Source organism: Salvelinus sp. IW2-2015, unplaced genomic scaffold, assembly GCF_002910315.2.
Source record: "Salvelinus sp. IW2-2015 unplaced genomic scaffold, ASM291031v2 Un_scaffold4943, whole genome shotgun sequence".
Taxonomy (NCBI): Eukaryota; Metazoa; Chordata; class Actinopteri; order Salmoniformes; family Salmonidae; genus Salvelinus; species Salvelinus sp. IW2-2015.
The window spans coordinates 57,814-71,589 of record NW_019946212.1 but is presented as its reverse complement, the minus strand read 5'-3'; the positions used below and the strand labels follow the sequence as shown (position 1 = coordinate 71,589).

General features: G+C 40.0%; 2 protein-coding genes across 2 annotated transcripts in view; both read left to right on the top strand.

The window, feature by feature from the left end:
• LOC112077818 (probable E3 ubiquitin-protein ligase HERC6) overlaps window positions 1-6,917 on the top strand; it is a 10,105-nt gene extending 3,188 nt beyond the window's left edge. The window contains 22 exon segments of the mRNA XM_070441842.1: window positions 6-77; window positions 629-756; window positions 869-1,026; window positions 1,198-1,247; window positions 1,369-1,460; window positions 1,643-1,702; window positions 1,961-2,057; window positions 2,160-2,343; window positions 2,548-2,699; window positions 2,891-3,013; window positions 3,185-3,283; window positions 3,421-3,600; window positions 3,892-3,962; window positions 3,964-4,031; window positions 4,034-4,068; window positions 4,474-4,582; window positions 4,585-4,639; window positions 4,741-4,810; window positions 4,900-4,970; window positions 5,334-5,517; window positions 5,806-5,906; window positions 6,278-6,917. Coding sequence (XP_070297943.1) covers window positions 6-77; window positions 629-756; window positions 869-1,026; window positions 1,198-1,247; window positions 1,369-1,460; window positions 1,643-1,702; window positions 1,961-2,057; window positions 2,160-2,343; window positions 2,548-2,699; window positions 2,891-3,013; window positions 3,185-3,283; window positions 3,421-3,600; window positions 3,892-3,962; window positions 3,964-4,031; window positions 4,034-4,068; window positions 4,474-4,582; window positions 4,585-4,639; window positions 4,741-4,810; window positions 4,900-4,970; window positions 5,334-5,517; window positions 5,806-5,906; window positions 6,278-6,569 — 2,451 coding nt within the window. The 3' untranslated portion in view covers window positions 6,570-6,917.
• A 1,192-nt stretch (window positions 6,918-8,109) lies between these two features.
• LOC112077819 (probable E3 ubiquitin-protein ligase HERC4) overlaps window positions 8,110-13,776 on the top strand; it is a 36,878-nt gene continuing 31,211 nt past the window's right edge. Inside the window, 16 exon segments of the mRNA XM_070441841.1 lie at window positions 8,110-8,529; window positions 8,939-9,063; window positions 9,175-9,242; window positions 9,491-9,544; window positions 9,546-9,644; window positions 9,646-9,704; window positions 10,171-10,300; window positions 10,493-10,617; window positions 10,752-10,779; window positions 10,781-10,838; window positions 12,200-12,336; window positions 12,434-12,539; window positions 12,691-12,883; window positions 13,029-13,186; window positions 13,282-13,362; window positions 13,498-13,608. Coding sequence (XP_070297942.1) covers window positions 8,301-8,529; window positions 8,939-9,063; window positions 9,175-9,242; window positions 9,491-9,544; window positions 9,546-9,644; window positions 9,646-9,704; window positions 10,171-10,300; window positions 10,493-10,617; window positions 10,752-10,779; window positions 10,781-10,838; window positions 12,200-12,336; window positions 12,434-12,539; window positions 12,691-12,883; window positions 13,029-13,186; window positions 13,282-13,362; window positions 13,498-13,608 — 1,761 coding nt within the window. The 5' untranslated portion in view covers window positions 8,110-8,300.

Here is a 13,776-nt window from a genome sequence, read left to right as displayed (position 1 = left end):
TGGAGAGGGACATTCTGCTGTTCTCACCAAGGTATCATACTATTACTGTGGAGAGGGACACTGCTGTTCTCACCAAGGTATCATACTATTACTGTATTTTTACTGAAGGCCCCAAGGGAGAAGTTGGTGTGAAAGGAGACAAATCTGACAGCAGTTCATTAAGTTCAGAAAAAACTATTTAATGTCCTAAACAGTGGGCCCACTGGGAGATAGTTCTGCACACAAAGTCAGCATCCTCTCGAAGATACAATTCATCACATATTAGTAAATAAAGCCAGTTATATAAAATGACCTTGAATAGAGGTGAAAAACAAACGATCAAGTGTCTGGATACACAATGAACCATACAAGTTGTTATCTGAGTGCATGAATACAGTCTCATACTAAATGAGAAGTTACAGTTTATTACAGAATGGAATATCACAGGATACAGAATATGTCCTGATTATTGCTTTTAATACAGATCKAGCCTCAGAGCTACCAGAGTAAAGGTMATTTCAGTGTGTCGACCCTTCAATACTATTATACTGTCTCTTTAAGAAGTGATTAGGGCCCTGACCGGACCAGACCAGGAACAACTCTGGGCCTTGACATGTAACAACTGGTTCTGGTTCTTTGTGATCTTTAGGGTGGACAGGTGTTCACCTTTGGGGAGGGAAGCCGAGGCCAGCTTGGGCACAACGCATCAGCTAACGAACTCCTACCCAAACTGGTAGAGGGTATGGATGGACTGGTCTCACAGATAGCATGTGGCAGGTAACGACCAACAGCATAATGCTACTTATACACACACATATAATAAACAGATAGGAAACCAATCTTGAACATTCTGTCTGACTGTGTTTTTGTCTTACTGTAACTCTGCCAGCCATCACACCCTGGTGCTGGGGTCCTCAGGTCAACTCTGGGCGTTTGGCAGTGGGGTCAAAGGTCAGCTAGGGACTGGCAACACAGAGAGCTGCTTGCAACCCACCTCAGTGCTGCTGAAAAGGGCTTCTGGTGGGGCAGCAAMAGTCATACAGAACGGTACCAGATACAATGTCTATTTAATTGTCTTGTCTTCTATTTTGTATTTGATTCTATTAAATTMTATAATGCAGCTACATACTGACTCTGTAGTGTTTGGGTGACTGAATTAGAACACATACATAACGAGACTTGATGTCCCTACAACCTCTTCTTTTCTTTTTTTACCAGACATGAAGATATCAGTGGGATGGAATTCAAACTTCATTTACACTGCTGAGGTAATGTGTCTGACCTTTTATACCTCAGTAAAAGGGATACTGGAACATTCTAAATGTCTCAAGCAGCTAATTCATGTTTGAGATATTTTAATTCATTATATTGCTTTATCTGCCTTTGTAGAGTTCTGAAAGAGAACAGCCAATCGGGAGGTTAGATVAAGCCAAGCTGCAAAAATGGCTGACGATGGAGCAAGGAAATGCAGAGGCGCAAAGGTTAATTTATTATTTACATTGAACATTGAAACATACAATCTACCGTAGACAAAGGTTCTTTGTTAATTTTTACTTATTTTCTAGCTAACTCAAAATGAAATAAACAAACATTTATTTTACAGTATATTTCTTATAGTATAATTGTACTGAAACATCAAATGTGTCCACATTTGTTCCAACAGAGAAATATCCTTGATGTTCTCAACAAGTTCAAGTCTTGTGGCCAGTTTCACCAAAGCCAGGTAAGCGATTTTAAAATGGAAGGTTTGGATAGTTTGAAATGAATGGTATGTGTACAGTTAGGACTATGTTGTGTTCTTGCTAATGCTATGCCCTCTGTTTCTAATGCTATGCCCTCTGTTTCTAATGCTATGCCCTCTGTTTCTAATGCTATGCCCTCTGTTTCTAATGCTATGCCCTCTGTTTCTAATGCTATGCCCTCTGTTTCTAATGCTATGCCCTCTGTTTCTAATGCCATGCCCTCTGTTTCTTTTGACCAGTGAGATTCCACAAGCAGCCGGAGCTTTGACCGTGGACCTAGAGGCTGCTAGCCAGGCTTTCGACCAGCTACTGAACATACCTTGGATTAGGAAATCAGTTAAGATCACCTTACTCTTTAAACCCATATGTTAAATGATTATGTATTTAGAACAGAACTAAATGTTAATCTCATTATTTCTCTGTTATTTTTCCAAATAGGTAAACATTGTGCCACTGGTGGAATATCTTTGCATTTCAGCAGCTGTCATCAAGTCACCAGAGATCTTTCTGATACTACCCACAATCTCTCTTCTCCACGAGGACCACAACGTCATGAACATGGTCATGACTTTAGCAGTATTTATCAACAACCATCTGAACAAAACGGCTATGAAAACTTTAAGTAAATAACCCCTGACCTTTTCCAATCATCGGCTAATAATCACATTTGGCWTCAGTTAAAAATGACTMGAAAATTATTATAATTGAACCATGGCTGACACTACATAACCAGTGTATACACAGAGAATTTTTTTTCAATATCATGAAATGCAAACATTATTGTAATTTACAATAAGGTCATATTGATTTTTCTACTGTATTCTAGAAGACTGGTGGTCGTCACTGGAGCCTTCCATCATGACYAAGCAYATTCTGATGTGGAAGAATGCCCTGTCATTCCTGCTGAGGAACGGTCTTCTGGTTACCCACAACCCTGGAGCCAAACTCTTGCTACAACTCCTCAAGCAGCTCCACAAAGTCAGTGTCCATGCACCTTGCTTGTCAATAATTTGTATGCATTTGATCATTTTCTATATTTCTGTCAATAGTTGATCATCCTCCAACATAACTCATGAACCGTTCAGTCCTTCATCGTAAATAATTCAGAATTATTGCAGACAAGACATTTGTGATGGAATGTAGAAATGTATCATTATGTTATATCAAAGGCAAACAAAAGGGCTGGAAGAATCCAGAAAGTTCCAGACAGTACCTTTTATGTGGAAGAGATCATCGGTAACGTCATTCCTATGGAGGACGTGAAGCTTTGGCGTTTTTGGTCAACAAGGGAGGTAATAAAATAACATAATAACCGTCTCTAAATTAGAAAAATGATGACTTGGCCCTCTAAGTTTGTTCTTAAAAGATGAGGGCATCAGCTTTCACTTCAGAGCATATGAAAGAAATGAGACCCAGATCAATTGTTGAGATATTACTTCTGTTTTTGTGTGTGTCACTTCTAGGACACAGAGGTGACACCAGTCATCTTTTGCCGTTACCCATTTGTGTTGAATCTGATCTGCAAGATGGCTGTTTTCAACATTCATGCACATTTTTCAAAGGTAAACTATTATTCCACTTAAAATTAATATGGCTTCTTTATAACATTTGACCCATTTTTATGTATACCTTACATAGTGGTTCCCCAAGCTGGTATATAATTCTATATAATTTAAAAAGTATGTTTTATATATTGCAGGAGGCTCACAAACTCGCCCACCGGCTAACAGTGATGTGTCCTTCTGGAACGTTCCGAGACAACCCAGAATCTCCCCCTGCTCCAGTCTTCCAGTTGACCTTAAGGCGCCCGTCTCTCATCGAAGACACCTTCAGACAACTGGGTGCTGCAGATCATGACTACTTCCAGAGAGAACTTGTGGTAAAATGATCTTTTGTCAGTTCAAAAGGGACAATAAAGTAACATTCAAATAAWTATCCCTGAGACTGAATGTGACAACTCAACTAATCTTGGCCAAATCAAACCAAATCTCAGCTACTCGATTTAACATTTTAATGTTAGACTGTCACAGAAAAAAAAAAAAAAACCAAAAAAAACATACAAAACAAAACATACCCTCTGGGCACACACTGGTTGAATCAACGTTGGTTCCAGTGAAACAAACGTGGAATAGACATTGAATTGACGTCTGTGCCCAGTGGTAGAGTCTAGAACTCAACTTAATGTGGCCTATCTTACTGTATCCCTCAGGTGCAGTTTGTGGAGGACATGAAGCTGTCCTCGTCAACAAAGGGACTTCTTCCTCCATGTGTTTGAAGAGCTGTTGGCACCAGAGTCTGAGATGTTCATGTATACGACACCAAGACACTGGTCTGGTTCCCTGCCAAGGTAAGAACTAGAATTAGGGAATTGCTATTTCATTACTGTATAATAAATCACTGCACCTCAGGCAAATTAAAAGGAGAGTAATGGAATAATATTCTAAAAACAATCAAAAATACTTTAGTCGGTTAATAGCAACAAAAAGAGATTCAACCACTACAGCAGTGCCACTATCTACACTGTATCAATCATACAGCATTGTGTCAATTAAAAATCACCATCACTCCCTACTCTCCCCTGATGTACCAAGGTTTTATAATTGTACACATTCACAGCTAAAAGCTGAATTGCAGTAACAGACACCAAATAATACAACAAAGGAGATAAAAGTTATTTGAAGAAGAATGGTGCCTGCTCTTGTTTATTCTTGATCTCTGCCTTGACTCATGTGCCACCTACCCTTACTACCAGCCCAGAGTGGAGGAGAAGAGCTACTTCCTGTTTGGTGTCTTGTGTGGCATGGCCCTGTACAACCACAACATTGTACACCTGCCCTTCCCTCTGGCCCTCTTCAAGAAGATGGGGGGGTCAAGCCCTCACTGGAGGACCTGAGAGAGTTTGACCCTGTTGTGGGAGGGTATGTTTGTATTTTAGAATGTACATATTAGCATTGAATTAGTATCCCTTAGAAATGGATTCAAATGTTTCAACGTTAATTTATTTTCATTGTAATTGAAGGAGTTTGCGGTACCTCTTGGAGGACTACACTGATGATGATGTTGAAGAAAACCTGGACATGACCTTCACCGTATGTATAGTATTGAAACTGATTGTTGAGCAATGAAATATCTCTAGATACAGTATGTGAATAGTGGTAAAACTGTTTATTTTCATCAGGTCATCTGGGATGACCAGAAGGTGGAGCTTGATCCCAAAGAAACAGGAAAACCAGTCACAAGTTTTAACAGGTATGGCTACAGCAACTTTTACTCTTACAGATGTAAGATCTGAATTTGATCACTCTGTTGCAGGAGAACTTTCCTGCAATGCAGGACATTTTAAAAATGTAGTATATATTATGTTTAAAAAGGTTTCAGACTTGATTTTCCTTCCGAAAAAAGTATCAACCCCTACAAAATGTCTTAATTATAATTCACATTTCTCTGTTGCTGCATGATTATTTCCTGCTGTAGCAAACTGGCTCAATTACGGTCTTACATCTGTAATGCATAATACAAGGTTGACATTTTAGAAGTTACAACAAGCATGCTTTCTGCTTTTTCTGTTTTCTGTTTTTTTAAATTTTTTAAAACAATTCATTATTTTGACAGGAAGCAGTTTGTTGATGCTTACGTGAACCTCGCCTTCAACCAATCAGCGGAGAAGGTGTTTGAAGAGTTCAGGAGAGGCTTCTTCAAGGTGTGTGACAGGGACGTGGTGGAGTTGTTCGCACCTGAGGAGCTCAGGGGAGTCATGGTGGGGAAAGAGGACTACGACTGGGACACGCTCAAACAGGTCTATATACAACCATCATTCATTACTCAGTATGGGCTGGGTACTGACTTGAGAAATTAGGGCAGAATCAGTCAGTGTTGATGCATTTATATCAATGGGGGATTTGCTTTGATCAAGTTATGGGTACGTATCTCAAGTTAGGACTGGGACTAGGAGATAATGTGTAATACATTGCTAGCTATACATGGTGCTTTGTGACATACTGTGACTTTGTGGTGATCGTTTAAATGGCGTGTGAGTTTAATATTGTTTAATTATTGCTGCCATTTGTTTGGTTTGTATGTCCAGAACACTGTGTATGATGGAGAGTACCATGCCAGACATCCCAACATCGTCACATTCTGGGAGGCTTTTGAGAACTGACAGACGACCAAAAGAAAGCTTTCTCCGTAAGTATGCACTAAATTGCTCTCGGTTGAGTGAAACTGGAGGAACCATACAGTCTTTCATAATGCTGGTTCAAGGTTTTGTCTGCATATTTGAACTTCCTGTTCTACAAGAGCATTTCACATCATTTTTGTCTGAACACATTTGAGTAATTAGCAGACACTTTTCCAGAGTAACTTACTGGAGCAATTAAGGGTTAAGTGCCTTGCTCAAGGACACAACATATTTTTCACCTTCTCTACTCAAGGATTTGAACCAGGGACTTTTGGTTGCTGGCCCAATGCTCTTAATCACTAGGCTCCTGCCACACAATGACATTCACATATTTTCTTTCCCATTCCGTCTACCTTTCACTCTCTCCCTTCCTTCTCAGTGTCCTGACGGGCTGTGATCGCGCTCCCATCCTGGGCATGGACAAGATCCAGATGAAGGTAGCAGTCCTGCAGAACTCTACTGAACTACATTTCCCAGAATCCCATACCTGCTACTTCCTACTGTTTCTGCCCATCTACCCTCCAAGGAGATTCTGCTGGCCAGGCTCAAAGAGGCATGTGCCACAAACAGAGGCTTCTGGAAGGAGTAATGGACACCATATACAGGCTACTGCTGTGTTCATAATTTCATTCAATGTGTTTCTTACATGTCAATATATCTCTTCAGTTTAGCCTAGGATTTTGGTTATAGCTGCCTTCTAGGTTCAGATTTGCCACTTTTTAAAAACTTTTACATTTTGCCTTTTTCCTTGGATTTTTCTATTGAAAATGTGAATTTCAAATCTAGGATATGTAGGCCTACCTTATATAAAAAACATTCCTTCACTTAATGTCTACTAATTCTGAGTGATAATAAAAAATAACATTCTTATCAGTAATATACATTCAAGAGCCTACTTATTTATGCATGTTTTCTTTTTTCTGGACACGTCTGCATCATCTTTTGACATATGTCTGTATCTTGTGTTTTATTGACGGAATAATTCTTTATGTATCTAATAAATAGAGATGATTAGTTCACCTCAAAGTGTTTTMTTTTATCAATGGGAACTGCTGTCAGCACTTCGATGCAGAGCAGTGGTGTGGTTTCTCCAACAACGTGCATAACCTTCCCAGCTAGCACATAACGTTCTGAGAACCATATATTTCTTAGAGCTTGGTGAGAGCGTGGTTGTCCTATGGTTTTGCATACAACCTTCCCATAACGTTTCCTCAGGGTTCTATTTAAATGAATGTTCTCAAATTGTTCAGAGAACAATGTTCTTCCATGGGAATTTCAGGACTTCAGCATAAYGTTTTCTACAGTTTCATGTTCTATTCAGTCATGTTATCAGAACATTAAGAAACAATGGTTTTCTGTGGGAAATCCAGGACTTCAGCATAACGCTTTCTGCAGGTTTCCTCGTGTTCTTTTTAAAGTAATGTTCTCAGAACATTAGGGAAACTGCCATAAACATAATTCAAAGGATGTTGGAAGAATGTTATTTAAAAACATATTCCTTTCCGAGCATAAACAAAATTCTATATCTTGTTATGCGTGTTCGGGTGTGTTGGCTGCACCCACTAATTGGCCACACCTGATCTTAATTAGTGCTTGTTTCCTTTGAAATGGGGTCTGTTTGAATAGACTTAAATGAACAGCTTTCTATGAGTTAAAAAAACATGGCATGCTAGCTAGATCCTTGTGGTGCAGTGGACTAATTCCATGGCTAGAGAGTAGAGAGATCATGGGTTTGAATCTCACTGGCACCATGCCACATAAAAAAAAAAATGGGTTTGAATGATTAATGCCTAATCAAATTAATTGTGCTTGGAGTTCAAAACAGTTAACCTAAACTAGCAGTGTCATTAAAAGTCTTATTGAAACAGTATCAGGACATTTAATTACCGTCAAATAATCTTTCATTTCTGTTCTCAATGGTAATAAAACCCCCCATTAAAAACTCACAGGGACCCATATAATAACCTCCCTGCAACCTAAAAATGTAAGTCCCCAGAACAGGCAAAATTTTTACTTCCACTCTCAGAATGTTTAAAATATGTTCAGTTTTAACTGTCAGGAAATGTATGGCTTCGTCTCCAGAACCAATGGGAAACAAAAAAACGCATGTCCCCACAACTTCCAAGGATCCAAATGTGCTAACTGGGGTGTTTGTTTGATTGAAATACTTTACCTGGCGCCTGTTCCGTTTGCTCAGGCCATTCCCATTGTGGCATAAGTTTCTGTTTGTAGAAAAATAACTCAAGTTTCGTTTTCGTTCCTTGCTGTTATTTCATATGGTGGCGTTCATCCCTTTCCCTTTCAGAACGCACTGACTCACTGGGCGCAGAAAGACCGCCCTGACCATCAAGATTAGCTGATTATTGATACGTTTAGAAGGCGACAATAATAACACATTGACAATGTTTTCGTGGGGAGAGAACATCCGCGATGGCTTCGGTTTAGTAAAGTCGAATGGTTTGGTAAAGGCGAACACGGATAGTTGCCTAAATGTCATACTCACGAAATCTCCAATTGCACATCTGTCCGCAGGTAATAAAGTGGTCGCGTTTATAAGAAGTAATGGGAAAGTGTCCTTCGCTTGCAGGATGCACGAGTATAAAGATGGGAGAAGGGTCACATGGAAACTGAGTAAGTACCTTTCCTATATGTTTTCCCGCAACACCATACAAAGAAAAAAAAGGATTCCAAAGGGGTTCATCASCTGGCCCCATAGGATAACCCTTTTGGGTTCCAGGTAGAATCTTTTTGGGTTCCATGTAGAACCCTTTGTGGAAATGGTTTTACATAGAACCCAAAGGCGTTCTACCTGGAAACAAAAGAGTTTTCAGTTTTCCCATCCCCACTCAGACCACTCCCAAACAGTCCTAGCCAAATTCTTGTTTGAGAAATTGCTCTCTGCTAGGAAGGTTTTTTATTTTTTTATTGAAAACATTGAGTAAGGTTACTTAATTGTTACCGAGAAATGATTTGATATTGAGATAAAAATGGCTGCATTGGACCTTTTTTAATATATTTTATTTCTATTTTATTTGTGTAGAGGGTGTGGAGTGCAGGGAGAAGATTCTGGCTCTGAGTTGTGGAGATACCCATGTTGTTTTACTGTCTGAGGAGGGCAAGGTTGTCTACCCTGCCCCAATGGTCCCAGGTAGGACAGAATGACACGTCTCTATTCAGGCCTACTCACACAACGTTTTGATTCATCTGTCAATTTTAGCAACTGAACATATTGAAATAGTCCCTTTTGATCTGTCTGTTTCTCTTGTGTTTTCTCAGACCAGTGGGTAACTTGAAAAGGTCATTCAAGTTGCATGTGGAGACCAGCATTCCATTGCACTAACCAAGTAACAAATCACATTCTAAATCACTCAGTTTGAGAGGGATATGATAGGAGGCTTCTGTGCTCTTGAATGTCCTTTATACCATAGTCTATATTCCAGTACATAGATACTGGAGGAGATGGAGACCCGCACACTGTCAAAACAATAAAAAATAAAACTGAGGCTTTAATGCAAAAAAAAAACTAAATCAGTTTAAGAAAGGTTCACAATAGACATTTAAATAAAAACTACATTTATCCTACATCTACTTTAGATGGTAAAGTGTTCACGTGGGCCAGAACACGAGGACAGCTGGGTTTGGGAAGGGAGAGCCCAGACCTCGTCTCCCCAGCCTGTCAAGTCTCTGTCAGATCCCCTGGCTCAGATCACCGCTGGGGGAGACCACAGCTTCGCCCTGACCTCTCTGAGCCGTGTTCGGCTGGGGCAAGAACAGCGCCGGGCAGCTGGGACTGGGGGACACAATAGGTACTGTAGACACAAAGATTAGTATGCTAATGTTTTTCATTAAAGTTGGTATCTTTTAAAGAAAATAGTATGTTTGATATGTTTGAAGCAGACGTGATGAGTAGATCTAAATTTAATGTCAAATTTATTTAGTCAAAAAAAGAAAAAAGCAAGGGAAAAAAATAAAAAAAATCGTGAAATCTATTTCTACAGACAGACCTGCTCCAGCTCCTGTTGATTGCCTGAATCTAAAGAAGACCATTGTATTTCCTGTGGAGTGGAGGCATACTGTTTCTGACAAAGGTTCTGACTTTTTACACAACAATATTTCCAACTGATACTATGTTGTTCTCCCAGTACCATTAAATCTAAAGAATGTTTGACCAATGATGTCTTGCGGTTAGCATCACATACAGTAGAACATTCATATCAACAACAGGAGCCGAACACATCATCATGATAACTGTGTGAATGGGTTTTGTTCTAGGAGGTTTAGTGTTCACATTTGGCTCGGGTCGATATGGACAGCTTGGACACAACTCTCTCAGAAATGAACTACGACCTCGACTGGTGGCCTGAACTCTGGGGGCAAAGGTGACCCAGATAGCCTGTGGAAGGTATGTGAGTTACTAGATTGATATAAGTCATGTGAATCTCTGTACAATCATACATAGTCAGACAAAGATCAATGGATGTATCTTGGATGGTAAGATCAATCTTGGAGTGCACGGGTGTATTCTGGATATATCCATTCTTAGGATCACAGTTGATTTGTGATTTTTCCTTGACCTACAATCCTGTTTGTCAAGTCAGAAACCACACATTGGCGTTCGTGGCTCCTTCAAAATCTACTCATTTGGGCATGGAGAGCAGGGCACTGGGAAATGGATCAAGATGGATCAGTCTGTGCCTCTGCCAGTACAGCTACCACAGGGTAGTTAAATCATTTATTTTCCTCTGCATAACGTGACCTATTTCAAACTCATACAGTACTTAGGCAGAAATGTTGGTCTCTATAAATGATAAAATAACAGGTTTATAACATCTACTGTTTTGGGTAACTTTCAGACCACATTGATGACCTGCAATTGAACAAACCTTGCTGGAGGAAACCATTCTTTTGCCTTGTGCAATCCTCTAAGTATTGCGTTTACGGTTAGTTTGTTCTGAGTTAGTCCTTTAACATTCTTTAATACAGTGCGTCAAATTTTATTACAGGAATCAGGAAAGGGTTGAATGACTCCCTGTTGAAAAAATACAACATTAGACAATGACACATTGACAGATGATCTTGCAATGGACTCAACATCATGAGAAAATACAAAAGTAATCCCTACATGACAAAAGTATGTGACACCTGCTCGTCGAACATCTCATTTCAAGATCAGGGCATTAATTGGAGTTGGTACCCCCTTTACTGCTACAACAGCCTCCACTCTTCTGGAGGCTTTCCACTAGATGTTACATTGCTTCGGGGACTTGCTTCCTTCAGCCACAAGAGCATTAGTGAGTTCGTTACTGATGTTGGGCGAATAGGCATGGCTCGCAGTCGGCATTCCAATTCATCCCAAAGTTATTCGATGGGTTGAGTCAGGCTCTGTGCAGGCCAGACAAGTTTTTACACACTGATCTCAACAAACCATTTTTTATGGACCTCGCTTTGTGCACGGGGCATTGTCATGCTGAAACAGGAAAGGGCCTCCCAAAGTTGCCACAAAGTTGGAAGCACAGAACGTCTAGAATGTATGCTGTAGCGTTAAGATTTCCCTTTACTGGAACTAAGAGGACTAGCCCGAACCACAGTTGGCACATGCATTCGGGCAAGTAGTGTTCTCCTGGCATCCTGTGTTCATCACTCCAGAAAGCGGTTTCCACTGCTCCAGAGTCCTTGGCGGGAGCTTTACACCACTCCAGCCGATGCTTGCATTGCACATGGTGTGTCGGCTGCTCTGCAGGAAACCCATTTCATGAAACTCCGACGAACACTTCTTGTGCTGATGTTGCTTCCAGAGGCGTTTGGAACTCGGTAGTGAGTGTTGCAACCAAGATTTTTTTTTTTTTTTACGCGCTTCAGCACTCAGCGGTCCCATTCTGTGAGCTTGTTGGCCTACCACTTGTGCTGAGCCGTTGTTGCTCCTAGACGTTTCCACTCACAATACACGCGTTACAGTTGACCGTTGAAGCGTCTGCAGGGCAGAAATTTGACGAACTGACTTGTTGGAAAGGTGGCATCCTCTGACAGTGAAACGTTGAAAGTCACTGAGCTCTTCAGTAAGGCCATTCTACTGCCAGTGTTTGTCTATGGAGATTACATGGCTGTGCTCGATTTTATACACCTGTCAGCAACCAGTGTGGGTGAAATAGCCAAATCCACTAATTTGAAGGAGTTTCCTCATACTTTTGTATATATAGTGTATGATACAAATAAACCTTGTCCCCAAGCTCAATACAAATAAACAACTCATGATGGTTGATAAGTGGACAAGGCAACACAAACATACATGAGTCAGTGACACAAAACAACTACTGAAAATATGAAGGTCTCRGGAASTTACATACACGRAACTATAAGATTCTTCACATTTATTTTCAGGGAAATCACAGAAACATTCTCTTCTGCATCATGTTTAAATGGGAGCTTCCTGGACAAAAGGTAAGAACTCACTGCCTATCCATGAATGTTTTATCACATTATTGAATACTTTTTATTGTTGCATATTTAATAGTATTTCTTGGTCTTATTACTCTAGTTGTGACAAACATTACCAAACCTCACTGAAGCACTCTGGCCTGGACTTGTCATCCGCCCGAATGGCTTTTCAAAAGCTTGCAGAAAAGGACAAAGTTCTGGCTGAGGTATCATTTCATATATTATCTTTATGATCAGATACTTATTTTCAATACTTCTGTTTGTTGTCCTTGATATTCAATTTGACCAGTCATTGATACTGTAAGCCACGATAAGTAATTTAGTTGTGACCCACAAGCACTCCTGTCATGGTTCTAGGTTAAAAATGTCGTCCATCGCATACTCCTTCCCTCCCTGAGTAAGGATCCCATTGGGGTGGAGGGTCTGAGGGTGTACCTCATCATCCCTGAGCTCTTGAGGGTTCTCCTAAAACAACAACGTGGCATAGACATTACTGAGGCCTTTGTGGCTACTGTTCTCAGACTGAACCCAGACAAGCTCCAGGTCATTGGTAAAGTCACCATCCATCAATACACGTCTTGTCTTTTATTTCATTCTCTTCTATTCTATTCTCTTCTGTTCTATTCTCTTTTTTTAGATACRTGAGGTCATCTGTGTGCTCTTGTATCAACTAAACTCCAGGCTAATTCCAACAGAGGGCCTATGGTCGACACTGTCAGATTCCTTCTTCCGAACCGTGGTGAAAGCATTCCACTCATTGTCAGCAGAGTACCTTCAGCAGATGGCAGTCAAACGATGTGATCATGGAAAATCATTAAAGAAGACTTTTGGGCTTCTGCAAAGGCTTTATGATGTGGGTATTATTTGATCATTTCAAATATTGCTCATGGCCCCAAATCATTTTAAATGTTCACTGCACTGCATATTAATATTCTCTCTTGCATGTAGGTGAACAGCAAGAGACGCAGAAGAATCACAGTTGACACTTTCCATGTCAACAAAATCAGTTCTCTCTTTCAGTCTAAGCTGGTTTGTACAATACAGTGCATTTCAKACACATTTCTGCAACAATCATTTMATGAAAAACCATGCAATGTTTTATTTCAGGTCCTGCAATACATTGCATAATGTCTACTTAGCATTTTCACCTCTCTCCAAACTCAGGTACTAGACTTAAATTCAGAACTGRCAGAGCTKKTCTGGGATATCTCAGRAGAGGATGACACATATTGGATTGAAAGTGAGAYGATATTGAGCAAAATAAAACGTTATAAGGTATTTATGTTCTTTTCCAATYACTAGAAACATAWTTGTATTTTAGCATAACAAATGCCTACGTAAACAATATATATATTGAAAACTGTCTTGGGGAATCGACTACAGCCAAGGTAGTTGGGAAATTACACTAGGTTGTATTTTGAGTGTAAAATCCCTTTACATTTT